Source organism: Perognathus longimembris, chromosome 5 (genome assembly GCF_023159225.1).
Source record: "Perognathus longimembris pacificus isolate PPM17 chromosome 5, ASM2315922v1, whole genome shotgun sequence".
NCBI lineage: Eukaryota > Metazoa > Chordata > Mammalia > Rodentia > Heteromyidae > Perognathus > Perognathus longimembris.
This window is the reverse complement of record NC_063165.1, coordinates 8,375,311-8,390,141: the sequence shown is the minus strand read 5'-3', so window position 1 is coordinate 8,390,141 and position 14,831 is coordinate 8,375,311. Positions and strand designations below refer to the sequence as shown.

At 37.7% G+C, this 14,831-nt stretch overlaps 1 protein-coding gene across 4 annotated transcripts in view; it reads right to left on the bottom strand.

The window, feature by feature from the left end:
- The window catches only part of Scaf4 (SR-related CTD associated factor 4), a 55,882-nt gene that overhangs the window by 23,518 nt on the left and 17,533 nt on the right, over positions 1-14,831 (bottom strand). For 2 of the 4 annotated variants that reach the window (XM_048346325.1, XM_048346327.1), the window contains exons 2-11: positions 12,579-12,662; positions 12,044-12,088; positions 10,343-10,504; positions 8,608-8,743; positions 7,779-7,918; positions 7,099-7,275; positions 4,641-4,858; positions 4,196-4,304; positions 788-955; positions 107-192 (exon numbers count right to left, since the gene is read on the bottom strand). In XM_048346325.1, the coding sequence (XP_048202282.1) occupies positions 107-192; positions 788-955; positions 4,196-4,304; positions 4,641-4,858; positions 7,099-7,275; positions 7,779-7,918; positions 8,608-8,743; positions 10,343-10,504; positions 12,044-12,088; positions 12,579-12,662 (1,325 nt within the window). The remainder of the gene's footprint in view (positions 1-106; positions 193-787; positions 956-4,195; positions 4,305-4,640; positions 4,859-7,098; positions 7,276-7,778; positions 7,919-8,607; positions 8,744-10,342; positions 10,505-12,043; positions 12,089-12,578; positions 12,663-14,831) is intronic. The other 2 variants (XM_048346326.1, XM_048346328.1) reach the window with 1 other exon arrangement.

Below are 14,831 nucleotides of genomic sequence, written 5' to 3'. Positions count from 1 at the left end.
GAACATGCTCAGAATGCACACAGTTCAGTGCTGAACTGTACTCGATTTTTCCCACAATGTCACCTGCACACAAACATACCGTTGGCAAACATATTCTACAAATTACCTGGATGCTGACCTAGATCTTGATTTTCTGTTATCAGACATATGTCGCTTGACTTCTGGAATACAAGGCTGTTCAACTTCCATTTCCTTAAAAATTAATTAAGAGAAAGGTAGAAATCATAAAGACAAAGTAACAATCTAAAAATGCTACTTTTTGGGTTACTAATTTAATAATGAGTGGCCATCCGTGAAGAAAAACAAAGCACTTTTTTTTTTTTTTTTGGCCAGTCCTGGGGCTTGGACTCGGGGCCTGAGCACTGTCCCTGGCTTCTTTTTGCTCAAGGCTAGCACTCTGCCACTTGAGTCACAGTGCCACTTCTGGCCATTTTCTGTATATGTGGTGATGGGGAATCGAACCCAGGGCTTCATGTATATGAAGCAGGCACTCTTGCCACTAGGCCATATCCCCAGCCCCAACAAAGCACATTTTTATATGGCTCATAAGATTTAAAGAAAGTAACTGAACAAGTTACATTCATTTTTAACAAACTATCGTGGCAACAGTCAACTAGACAATGTTTAAGCATTCTGCACTTGTTAGTCCTTATGGAAGTTAGCAGTATTATGTGTATAGCCCAGGTGAAAAAGTGGGAGTAAAATGAGTCATTATTCTCAAGATTTCTCTTAAGAGTAAAGACAGCAAGTAACCAAAAAGAGAATTAATCTAAGAAGAAAACCTTACCTGTGGATGTGGTTTCTGTGCAAGTGGTTCATTTTGTGCCTGAAAAGAAGGCTGGAAAGTCTGTTGCACTGGTGGAGTCGGAGGAATCACAGGTGGAGCCATTGGAGGAAATGGGGGTGCAGGAAGAATTCCAAATCCTGGCATCTGTCCATTTGGAGGAAGTGGAACCTTTAATTTTTAAAGAAAAGTATATTATATGAAGAGAATCAGAAAAACAATTACTTTGTATAAAACAAAAGTACCTTCAGTAAATCTGATCAAGGAAAAAACACCTACAATGATACACATTCCATTTTTAACAATTTCTATAATCTTTCCCTAAAGTTCTGTACTGAAGTACTGTATTTATAGGTTACAAGTTTTACATCTAATTTCAGAATTTTGAATACAACCATTTGGTTTTCTATAGACGTAAGAAAGCAATGTAGCAGAAGGCTGAAGTTAGTCAAAGTTACTCTATTATACATGGGTTCCTTTTAATTTTAATGGCATTTAAGCCTTTTTGAAGGAAGAGCAGATAAAAGTAGTGATTCTAGGTTTGTTAACAGAGCCCAGGATAGCTTCTAATTCTCAATCCTCCTATCTCAGCCTCCCAGATATTGCAATTATAGGTATGGACCACCAGACCCGAAGTTTTCCTTCTTCAAAAATTTACCAAAGCGGGCTGGGAATGTGGCCTAGTGGCAAGAGTGCTCGCCTCGTATACGTGAAGCCCTGGGTTCGATTCCCAAGCACCACATATATAGAAAACGGCCAGAAGTGGCGCTGTGGCTCAAGTGGCAGAGTGCTAGCCTTGAGCAAAAAGAAGCCAGGGATAGCGCTCAGGCACTGAGTCCAAGGCCCAGGACTGGCCATAAAAAAAAAAGGAAGGGCTGGGGATATAGCCTAGTGGCAAGAGTGCTTGCCTCATATTCATGAGGCCCTGGGTTCAATTCCCCAGCACCACATATACAGAAAACGGCCAGAAGTGGCGCTGTTCAAGCCCCAGAATTGGCAAAACAACACCACCAAAAAAAAAAAAAAAACCAGCCCAAACCAAAAAACCAAGGGAGAAGTTTGAATACACCAAACGTAGAGTTTCAAATAAAGTATCCTAAGCAGAGCAAACCACAATCTAACATTTCTTCATGTATAATTCAAACATCAACACAAGATTAACTATAATGGCATAAAATGTAAATCTAATTTCTAAACTTGTAACGCTTAACAATATGCCCATAGCTGGTGCCGGTGGCTCACACCTGTAGTCTTAACTAACTACTCAGGAGGCTGAGATCTGAGAATTGCAGTTCAAAGCCAGCCCAGTGGGAAAGTCTGTGAAACTCTTACCTCCAATTAACTAGTAGAAAACCGGAGTGGCGCTGTGGCTCAAGTGGTTGAGCACGAAGAGTCTCAGGGACAGCGCCCAAGCCCTACCTAAGTTCAAGCCCCACAACCGAAAAACAAACAGAGAGCTAGTGAAAGAAAGAAAGGCTGGCTCATAGATTTTGTCTCTCTCTTTTTTTCTGGGGGGGGGGGGGGGGGGGAGGAGGGTTGCCACTCCTGGGGCTTGAACACAGGGTCTGGGCTCTGTCCTTGAGCTTCTTTTTGCTCAAGGCTAGCACTCTACTTGAGCCACAGCAACACTTCTGGCCTTTCCTGTATATGTGGTGCTGAGGAATTGAACCCAGGGCTTCATGCAGGGTAGACAGGCACTCTACCACTGAGCCACAGTCCCAGCTCCTTTCTCTTTGTTTTGGAAATAATAATGGGGTTTGAACTTAAGAGCTTTTCCCACACAGCTAAGGTTATTTAACATATGCATGCCCTGCTATATTTGTCCTTAATTTTCTTCATCTTTGAAGGCTGATAAAATACTTCACACAATACATCAACAATTACTAAAATCACCCTATCAACTTACAAAATGGATGAGAAACAGTAAGAAAACAGTATAGAGATACCTTGAAGTTCTTTCTAAAGCGGACATAGTGAAGTATTTTTGAAGGAGGTATACAACAGAATCAATCATGGAACTTAAAAAAAAGGAACAAAACCTAGGCAATCCCTAAATCCTTACTTTCTCCAGAAGGATCACAGTGCTAGATAGAGGGTATGGTGTGTATTTTTTTTTTTTAATTTTTTTTTTCCAGTCCTGGGCCTTGGACTCATGGCCTGAGCACTATCTCTGGCTTCTTTTTGCTCACTCTGACACTTGAGCCACAGCGCCACTTCTGGCCATTTTCTATATATGTGGTACCGGAGAATCGAACCCAGGCTTCGTGTATACGAGGCAAACACTCTTGCCACTAGGCCATATTCCCAGCCCAGGTGTATGTGTTTTTTAAATGTTCCTTGATTTAGATACAGAGCCAAATTTAAGAAAATGAATTATAAAGGATTTACAAACTCAAGTACAATGAACTGGTCTAATGTATTACTGATTTCTTTCAACTTTCTGGTTTGTTGTCAAGCAGAGATTTGAACTCTTTGCCTCTTGCTTGCTAGGCAGGTGGTCCACCACTTAAGTCATGCTTCCAAGCCCTTGCTAGCCTCAGACCATAATTTTCCTACCTATGTCCCCCCTGTGTTTATCAAAAGCGATTACAATAGTATACCACCATAATGGGCTTGTTAATTGAGATAGGGTCTCACTAGTTTTTGGGCTGACCTCAAATTACCATCCTCTTGATCTCTATTTCCCAAGTAACTGAGAGTAGAATTGTGTGCAGCAGACTTGGTACATATTTCAAACCATATTCCTATACGTTGATTTCAGCCAAAAAGTTCCACTTAAGTAGTATCATAAACAGAAGAAAAAAAGGTTCCTTCCTCACAGGAAAGAGCTGTAAAACTAAGCCAATCAGTTTAGGTTGAATAGTATTGTCTCTACACTATCTTAACCAAATTACATGAGATTGTTACATTTAGCAGTCCATTTCAATAAAAATAAAATACACCTCAATGGAGGGACAAAGACATGAACATAGGGCATTGGTACTCATCGGACCCTATGTTGAAAATTAACTATACAGGGGCTGGGGATATGGCCTAGTGGCAAGAGTGCTTGCCTCATATACATGAGGCCCTGGGTTCAATTCCCCAGCACCACATATGCAGAAAACGGCCAGAAGTGGCGCTGTGGCTCAAGTGGCAGGGTGCTAGCCTTGAGCAAAAAGAAGCCAGGGACAGTGCTCAGGCCTTGAGTCCAAGCCTCAGGACTGGCCAAATAAATAAATAAATAAAAATTTAACTATACAACTTGTGATTTTGTGATTGGGGATGGGAGGGAAAACCTGGGAGACAACTAGGGAAGGGGTGACATTGTCCAAAAAGAAATGTATTCATTATTTACGTAAATGTAACCCTTCTGTATATCACCTTTGTAACAACAACAACAAACAAAAACCCACCAAAAAAATCTAGTACCTGATGATGCATTGGGTCTTGTTGCATTCCCATCATTCGAGGCTGAAACTGTTCCATATTTTGGTGTTGTGCATAAGCTGGTTGTTGCATGCCATCCCCAGGAAATCCACTAAAAACAGGAAATCATCTTGCATTTCATTCAAAATCATATATAATCCTTAGGGATGTTTATTTAGATTACAGAAACATGTAGTTTTGAGTCACATTTTACTGGCTCTTGTTTACCTATATACTCATTTACACATCCACAATTACTTTCAACATAAAAGCCACTTTTTATTATAAATGTGACAGTGTACCTTCCATCCTTATTGAGGACAAACCCCATAATATCACAGTTTTAGCCAGTAACTCTGATGAAATTGTTTTGACTGCTAAATGTCACTTAGATTATTATGCTTTGTAATTATTACCAACTTGGTTGAGAAATTAAAAGGAAACTCACAATGGTGCCTGTGGAGGAGGAGGAGAGGGGGCAGCTGGTGTGGCTGAAGGAGGTGCAGTAGCAGCGGCAGCAGCGACAGCAGCAGCAGGTGCAGTCACGGTAGGTGCAGGAGGCACTGCAGCAGCAGGAACCACAGGAGTGATGCCAGCAGCGTCCTCTTTTTTTGATTCTTCTACAGCCTCTGGCTCATCATCATAATCAAATCTGTCAAGCAGCTTCTAGAATAGATAAGTCAACATTCCACTTTAAAACTTCAACTCCGCACCACCGAACAGAAACTTTATAGAAACAAAAGATGTGTGCCACCAGCTATAAACCACATTTCGCTCTCACATTTCGCTGTGTTCTCAAGGAGTTTGGTTTAAAGATAAACAACTTTTACACAAATGCCACTCTGAAAGATACAATTTATTATTCAGTTTTCCTTTTACAATAAGACATGTCTTGTTTCATTTTTAAGCATTTCAATCTTCATACTCTAGCAGTGTATTTGTTTTTCTAACGAGTTGTTTACTTGAACTAAAATCTTTCACATGAAAATGGGCCATTCATGTTTTGGCAGCTGTTAACGTATTAAGACTATCTTATCCAACCAATATAAATTTATATATGCAGATTGCTTGAGAATATATGACAAAGAAAAAAGAATGGCATTGGACAGTGTCACCAAGTTGTTTCACCACCTATTCCTTAGCTTCTTTCAAAAAACCAATTTTTTTCTTTAAAATACATTCCACTGTTTCACTGTGTAGAAAAAGTAATTTTAAAACTTATTCTAGGGGCTGGGGATATGGCCTAGTGGCAAGAGTGCTTGCCCCGTATACATGAGGCCCTGGGTTCAATTCCCCAGCACCATATATATAGAAAATGACCAGAAGTGGCGCTGTGACTCAAGTGGCAGAGTGCTAGCCTTGAGAAAAAAAAAAAAAAAAAGCCAGGGAAGTGCTCAGGCCCTGAGACCAAGCCCCAGGACTGGCCAAAACAAACAAACAAACGAAAACCTTATTCTAAAGGAAGTAACATGCTGAATTTCTAATAGTTTTCTGTTGTAGATTATATAAATACTTCATCACCACAAAAAACCTGTGATAGAGCAATTAATTAAGAAATATAACCAGACTGGGGATATGGCTTAGCAGTAGAGTTCTTGCTTGCATACATGAAGCCCTAGGTTCGATTCCTCAGTACCACATAAAGCCGGAAGTGGTGCTGTGGCTCAAATAGTAGAGTGCTAACCTTGAGCACAGAGAGGCTTAGGGACAGAGCCCAGGTCCTGAGTTCAAGCCCCAGAATTGGCCAAAAAAAGAACAGAAATATAACCAAGAGTATTATATAGCCAGTAAGTGGTAGAATTACCATTTGGACATAGGTATTTTTTAGTTCAAAGCAATGACTTTGGCCTCCAACAAGCAAACTTACTTCATACTGCAGTGGTAATTCTGTTCATGGATGCCAACCTCAACTTTCTAACTTATGTTGTTCTGTAGTGTTCTGTCTGGGGACTATGGTTCTACTTACAGGGGAAAACCTGTTACGGGACAACATAGTATACAGGACAAAACCAAGGTGCTTTGAGATACAGCTAATTCTGTGTTTCTTTGACTCTAGACCAGGTTCTTAGAACGTTCTTAGTATAAATTAGCTACTATTTTCTGAACACAGACTACCTTGTTTTGCATATAACATATTATTTAACAATCATGGCAACAATAAAATAACCATTATTTTGTAGTGCTAAATACTAACATTTAACTCAGCATCAGGATAGCAAGTGACAAACCAAAAATAAAACTGGCTTTTTTTTTTTTTTTACAAAAAATAAAACTTGCCAAGTGCCAGTAGCTCATACCTGTTATCCTAGCTCAACAGGAGAGTGAGACCTGAGGATAATACCGACTGACACACACAACTATGATCTTATAGTATAAATCACATGTAGATATATATGTTCTTTAAATTTTTGTGGTGTATACAGATTGGTCTAAAAAGAACAAAGAAGAAAAAATTGGGGGGAAAAAACTAAAATCTATTAAAAATAACCTTTTAGTGATTCTGTGCAGACTCAAGATCTTTGAAAAGTTGAATCAGGTCATTAACATTAATTTGGCTCAAATGAACTTTTAGTCATATTCCACGTACTAAAAGGCAGAATCCCTTTTTTTTAATGCCTGATGCAACTAATAAAACTCTAGACAGACCACTTAAGGTAAAACATGAAGTTACAATTCAAACCAATAATACAATGGGAGAGTTTCTTCAGCTTACTTTTCTGTATTCTCAAAAAAAAAATGTCTGCAATGAGCATATATTTATAGCCAGGAAAAAAAAAATGAGTTGATGCTGAGGAAGAAAATATGTCAAACCACAAACAACATAACGAACCATCTATAGAAGCTAGAGAAGTGGCAAGTCCCACAATCTGAAGTAAGACAGTGGGAGGGTAATGTGAGAAGCATACCTTGTCAAATGCAGTCTTTTGTTCAGGTGGGGGGAAAGCAGCTTTTTGTTCAGGTGGCTGTGTAGGAGCTGTCTTTAGTTGAGCTGTGATAGCCTGAACCTGAGCCATCACGGCATTGTCAAGAGCAGGAGACTGTGGTTTTGGTGGTTGCTGAAAAGTCTGAAGGATCTGCTGAAGCTTAAAGAATGGGAAAACTGATAAGCCACACAACAAAATTTAATTATGGAACAAAACAAAACAACCTAGTCATTATGAATAATGAAATTAGCTTTTTCTAATGGTTAAGTCTGTGAATGACTAGATTAGACAGTGTGAATTGCTTAAGGTTAAAAATCTATACCAACAACCGCAAAGATAAAAAGAAAATACACTGTGTTAACAATAGGTTTCCTTGAAATCTAGAAAAAATTCAATCAAATAAGTTTTCTTGAAATCTAGAAAAAATTCAATCAAATAACTATCAATTAGAAATGCTAGAATTCTGAGCAGTAATACTAGCCAGTTAAGTTTGTTGTTCCCTTATTTTTATCATTTTCTTTGTCTCCCTAAAGAACTTGGTTTTAACTCAAAAAGTACACGTTTCTCCCTCCAAAGTACTTATGAACAAGGAATGGGAAATAAGAATTGGCAGTAATACCAAATACCTTGTAAATGATTTGATCTTTGAGTAGGCAGCTTACCTGTTGGCCTTGAGTTGTCTGAAAAAGTTGAGCCACAGCAGCAAAAGCATCAGAACTAGGCAACTGTGGTACAGCAGGTATGGAGTTTGGAGTAGCTTGTGGGGGTTCAGAGGAAACTTTTACTGTAAGTGGAGGTGAGCCTAAAATAAAAGGCAAAGAACAACAGGAGTAAGAAAAATGTCAACAAGCTCATTCCTTTAAAATCCCTTAAAGTTTTTTGGCTAAATTAAAATTCTGCCAAATTTAATACATAGTAATATACAGAGATTGTGGTAACTGAACTTATCATAAGGACAAAAGTGGCATATTTTTATTAGAAATAACTTGATAGAGGGGCTAGAGGTATGGCTCAGTTGGTAGAGCATTGCTAGCCAATGGGCAAAAGTGTCAGGGACTGAGTTTGAGCCCGGGATCTAAAACAAAACAAAAAGAAATTCAAGGGAAAAAAAAGCTGTATTTTCTAAGACATAAACTCAAAGTTTCCTTCTTATGAAAGAATTTTAGTAATACAGACATGAAAATTTTCATGGACAAAAACAGTATGATTAGGGGGCTGGGAATATGGTCTAGTGGTAAAGTGCTTGCCTCGTATACATGAAGCCCACACCACATGTATAGAAAAAAGCCAGAAGTGGCACTGTGGCTCAAGAGGTAGAGTGCTAGCCCTGAGCAAAAAGAAGCCGGGGACAGTGCTTAGGCCCTGAGTCCAAGCCTAGGACTGGCAAAAAAAAAAAAAAATCACATTTCATTACTTTGTCAATTAGCATCATAAAAAAAACCAAATAAACAAAAAAATAGTATGATTATCCAGGCTTACACTCTACTGTACCTTCATTATTGGTAACATTTTCTGCTACTGGGGCTGCATTACTGGTTCCTGCTGCCATGTCCAAGAGAGGTTGGATAATTTCAATTTTGAACACTCCATTTTTTTGCCAAAGATTGAGCACACGGACTATTTTACTCTGTTATATGTAAGAAAACATGAATATATAATAAATATTTGCTGAATTAATTATATTTTATTTAAAAAGAGCATATTAAGACATCTCCATAGAAAGTTTTATAAACAAAAAAGTCAATCATAATTATTACTGTTAAACTACTATAATTACTTTATCTAGAGTATAAAATAATCTATAGACCTGAAGAATAAACACAAGGGGTGTGTGTGTGTGTGTGTGTGCGCGGGAGGGGGAGGGAGAAGGAGAAAGAGAAAGGGCGCAAGTGAGCTGGGATTTGAACTCAGGGCCTAGGTGCTATTCCTGAGCTCTTTTGCTCAAGGCTGGCACTCTACCACTTGAGCCACAGCTCTACTTCCCAGGTTTTGTGGTGTTTGAGACAAAAAGTCTCATCACGTCTGGGCTGGCTTCGAACTGTGATCTTCATTTCTCCTCAGCCTCCTGAGTGTTGGGCTCTCTCTCTCTACTTCCCCTCCGCTTGGGGGGAAGGGGCTTGTCTGCCCCTTCCTGGGTGGTCCTTTATCACTCTCACGTGGGAGAGTGATGGTCACAGGTAGCCCTCGGTGGCGTGTGGTCGCAGGGTGCCCCAAACCCGCAAAGAACGACACGATGCGTGGGCCCCTGGAGAAAACCTCTAGGGCTTCTGTATTCAAATGAGGAGTCCCCCAGATATACCCCAAAGGCGGGCACAAGAGAGAGGCCCCTCAAGTGATGTCAGGAGACTTCCTTTGTGGGCAGAGGTCCAGACCCCCAAGGATGGGCCCCTGGGGTACCCCTCAGCCATAGCACACGTGCTAGCCCCAGGAACAGGGGCTTCTCTTCCTGTTAAAGACAGGAAGGGGAGGGACAGGCCGAGGTCAGCTGTGGCCCCCCAACACCTGAGTAGCTAGGTTTACAAGTGTGAGCCACCAGCACCCATCTAACAGATATATAGTATTTTTTGTTTTCACTGTACTTTAGTTACTAAGGAAAATCCATCACTGATTAAAAAAAAAAGTTGCCTTAGAAAAAGAAATATATAAATCAAAGAAGAAATTTTTAAGTCTAAAATACTGAATTGTTAAGAGGTACCATGTTTCTCAGCATTATCTGTGGAAGGTAGGTATTCATCTTCCTAAACAGAATGCCTAGACTTGTTAATCTGATTAGCAACTCATTTCTCTCTGCACTCTGCAATTACAACTCCATTCTTTGATTCTACTGATCATATTAAACAGTACAACATTCCTTGTATGAGGAAACCACGCTAATCTTCTCTATATCATTCCAAGTTTGTATGTGTGTGTGTAAGTGTGTGTGCTGTCAAAGCAAGCACCAATACAACCTTCTTGAAGGATCTATAAAAAAACATGAAATAACCACTGATTAAAAAACCTTTTTCAAAGTCATATCACAAGATTTTATCTAGTAATACAGTAAGCTTCAAAAAACCTACATTTAAGTAAGTAGATACAAAAATCAACTCAAGACTATAAGCTTTAAAATTATTAACAAACAAGAAATGTACTCACTGCCTTTCATATGAATCTAAAACCCCCCTGTATCACACTTTGACAATAAAGAAAAAAATTATTAACAATACTTTAAAATTACTAACTATACCTTATCTTCAGATGGACAAAGATATAAATATTGGAATGTGGCGGTTATATTTTTAGAAAATCTTGGCCCAAAAACATCTTTATCAGTTCCAAACTGATGACGAGACTGTCGTACAATTGAATCAATTACATATAATCCTGGGACCTTATATTCAGGTTTACACTGCAAGGAAAAAAGATATAAATTAGTACCAATAAACCAAAATTGTACTTTAACATCTATTAATCTCATATTTATGTAACCTTATGTAAATATAATTGACCAGAAGTTGCACAAATCTAACTAGCTAAGCTAATTTGTTAAATTTCCCAAGTCTATGTAGAATTCCATTACTTAAAACTTCAGAGCCCTAAGACTTTACTCTTCTGATTCTTCTTCCTCGTTTCAGAAATGGCATAACCCATCTATAAGCTACTTGCATGAAAACTCCCTTTTATGATTATCCCCCTACTGCAATTAAACAAATTTCACCTTGCTAAAGTTGTATAAAAGGATAATTTTAACATATCATTTTAATATTATTAAAGTACAGATCTAGAAAAATAAAAATTAGAAGAGGTTATTTTGGGTCTTAACAAATTGACAAAGAAGTAGTAGAAACTGTACCTACATGCATTTCTGATGGTTGTAGAAAAGGAAAGACCTTTTATGGAAGACAATATGGAAAGTAAACCTTAGGCTGGTGCCCTGGCAATCCCTGAGATTCTAACTACCAAAAAGCCAAAAGGGGACTTGTGGCTCAAGTGGTAGACGGCTAGCCTTGAACACAAATGTTCAGGGGCAGTGCCTTGAACACAAATTTTCAGGAGAAGTGCCCAGGCCTTGAATTCAAGCTGCAGGACTGGCAAGAAAAAAAGGAAAACCCCATTTAGCAACTCTACATATAGAAATTTATTCTGTAGTAATTTATGCTATATTAAGATGTGTATTTTTCCCCCATTAAGTTTCACTATTGAAGCATTCCTATAAAATCTCTAGCAGGAGAGCTGTAGTAACAAATAAAATGCAGATGTTTGTATTAAGTTCAGTGAGAAAAGCAGACTAACCACTAGTACCCTCGTCAATTTTCTCTTACAAATGTACAAGCACATAAATAAAACATACGTAGATTCAAATGTAAATACTATGGTAATTTGGAGGCGATAGTGTGAAGATAATTACATTTTTTTTCAATTTTACTCATTTGTACTTAGATTTACTACTATAAAAAGCTTCTACTGATACAAACACCTAATGTGTATGTACTACATGGCACAGTCTCATGTCACGGTAAGACAAAGCTGTCTAAGCCTCCAGAGAAATATATGTGCCAATCATGCAAGTCATAAGAACATACAATTAGGACTAGACAAGCTTAATTCTGATAGGAACAGGGAAAAGTTGGGAAAACTTTACCAAGTAACTTCATTTTAAATATTTGAAGGTCTGAAATAGTTTAAAGGTGAATTAAATGTCAACAGAGTAGATGGGGCAAAGGGTGGAGTGGGCTCGTCAACCTGAGGAAGGGTCTTGGCCATAAGATAAACTATTGTGAGGAATGATAAGAGTGCTGAGCTCTTAGTAAATAAAAAAAAATTTAAACTAGTGATTAAAGAGAAAGTAAACTATTCTTTGATAGAATGTCTTCAGAAGAAAACATTCAAATTATAATTTATAAGGTAAAACACAAACATACTTCACAAATGAATAAATAAAAGTTACCTTTTTGATGAATTTTTCTACTATTTGAACAACATGCTTATAAAGCTGAAACAAAAAGAAATAATGGCAGTTTACATATTTCAGTATTTCCTTTCATTACAGCAAGTTCTTAAGACTTTAAAATTCATGTAATTAAAAGACAATCAAGACAATGTTCAATAAGCCATGAGAAATAATCTAAAATCAACAGCTTAAAAAAACTTAAATAACAAATTAAAGAAAGGAATTACCCAAAAGAAAAACTACAAAATCCTTAGATATTTAATCAACAAATCTTCATAAAGCAAGATATAAGGCAAACCTTATGGAAAAGAATAATGAAATTAGAACTAAACAACAGTTTGTAAAGTGGGTCAATTCAATGTAATCTCAGATAATACACATCATAAAGCCCATGTTTCATTTTTCTCCCCCTTTTTTCAGCAAAATCTAGTCTTTGATATAGGTATAAACTATTTGATAAGATAGTCTCATGTTTAACAATCTTTATAAAATTTCAGCAACATTCCTAAGTTAATACTTATTTTATTCTTACCTTAATAGCTTTAATAGCAGCTTTAGTGATGAGAATCATCTTTGCTCTAGAGATAGGAGGTTTCATATCCATAAGTGAAAAGAGCTAAAAAAATAAAAGCAAGAAAAGAAAAAACGGAGAGAAAAAAAAAACTTTTAGAAGATAGGTCAAATTTGTTATTCAATAAAAATATTTGTGATTTAACTAATAGAACAACAAACTTTGGAACTAAGTTTAACAATCTGGCTAGCAAGTAAAACCTAGGAGCTTTCCTATATATTTATACTGGCACTTTAGCAAATAGAAAAGTTCATATCTAAAAGAAAAGTGATGAACATGTATCAAAGATGAAATATGTAAACCTTATATAACAGGAAAAAACTATAAAACCTTTATCAAAGAACTAAAAGTAACCTGAATGGAAGCAAACACACCTATCCTTGAACAGAATGTGGCAATAGTGAGACTGACAATACATAACAGTTTCAATACAAATCTCATGGAGATTTTAGAATTTTGATTCCTGAGCATTATCAACGTTTTTAAGTCACATTTCCATTTCTACCCAATTATTCCTATTATTTAAAAAGCAGACCCTTAGAATGCTATCAAGACACTACACCAAGAAACTAGTCTGAAGAAAAAGTCTCTTTACAAAGAGTAAAACTAGCCCTACTAGTAAGAATACCTTGAACATTCACAGCTTTCAAAACCATTCATACTGAGACCAGACACCAGTGAAAAAATTTTAAAAGGCTTGGAATGCACCAAATAAAATCAATGTAAAACAGAAAAATGTAAATAAACAGAAAAATGTAATATTAAGAATGAGAGAGAAAATTCGATTTTTTACAAAGAAATTGATTTTCTAAAGATTATCTAAATAAGATCACATTTCGGGGCTGGGAATATGTCCTAGTGGCAAGAGTGCTTGCCTCTTGTACATGAAGCCCTAGGTTCGATTCCCCAGCACCACATATATAGAAAATGGCCAGAAGTGACGCTGTGGCTCAAGTGGTAGAGTGCTAGCCTTGAGCAAAAAGAAGCCAGGGACAGTAGTGCTCAGGCCCTGAGTCCAAGCCCAGGACTGACAAAAAAAAAAAAAAAAAAAAAAATCACATTTCATTACTTTGTCAGTTAGCATCATAAAAAAAATTCCCTGCAAGAATACATGCTAAATGCTGGGTGGGCACTGGTAATCCTAGCTACTCAGGATGATTGAGACCTGAAGATTGTGGTTCAAAGCTGGCCCAGGCAGGAAAGGCCTTGAGACTCTTACCTCCAATGAACCAGTGGCTCAAAGTCATACTGCCTTGAGCAAAGGAGTTCAGGGATAGCACCCAGCCCCTGAGTTTTTAAAGTCATAGTCAATAATAAAGTACTCGGGAAATCTTAGATGTAATACTTGCCAGCTGTAGGAATATTTGTTCATCTGCAAAATGGGAATAACAAGCCAGGTGCCAGAAATTCACTTCTGTAATCCTAGCTACTCAGCTTGAAGCCAGTGAAATCAAAGAGATTGTCTAACCAGGAAAAAAGCTAGGCCAGTGGGCTGGGAATATGGCCTAGTGGCAAGAGTGCTTGCCTAGTATACATGAAGCCCTGGATTTGATTCCTCAGCACCACACATATAGAAAATGGCCAGAAGTGGTGCTGTGGCTCAAGTGGCAGAGTGCTAGCCTTGAGCAAAAAGAAGCCAGGGACAGTGCACAGGCCCTGAGTTCAAGGCCTAGGACTGGCAAAAAAAAAACAAAAAAAAAAAAACTAGGCCAGAGGCCTGGCATGAGTGTTAATACACCAACTACCCAAGAAAATGGAGTAAGTGCAAGGGCTGGTCAAAAAAAAGGTACAGTAATAGTCATTACTTAAGGAATAGTTTATGAATACAAACAATACATGCAAAAAGAATTTTACTGTAGTTCTGGCAAATAGATGTTTACTATTTCCACAATGTATAACTTTTTCTGAGAATTCTAAAGATCCAGAGCTGTGCTTTTCAAACTACAGGTTGAAATTCATCACTAGCAGATTGTGAAAATAAGCTTACTATGTAGTAACATAACTTTTATAATGGATTTAAGTGAAAAAAAAAAAGGGGGGAGCACTACATATAACAGGAGACACTGCATATTAATAGGGACAAATACAGTTATCCTATAGTGAAACTGGTTCTTGCATCCTCACAAGAAGATACTTAAGTCCGTTATGCAAAATGGCACAGAATTTACATGCAACCTACACCCATCCTTCTCTATATTCTCCATCATCTCTGTG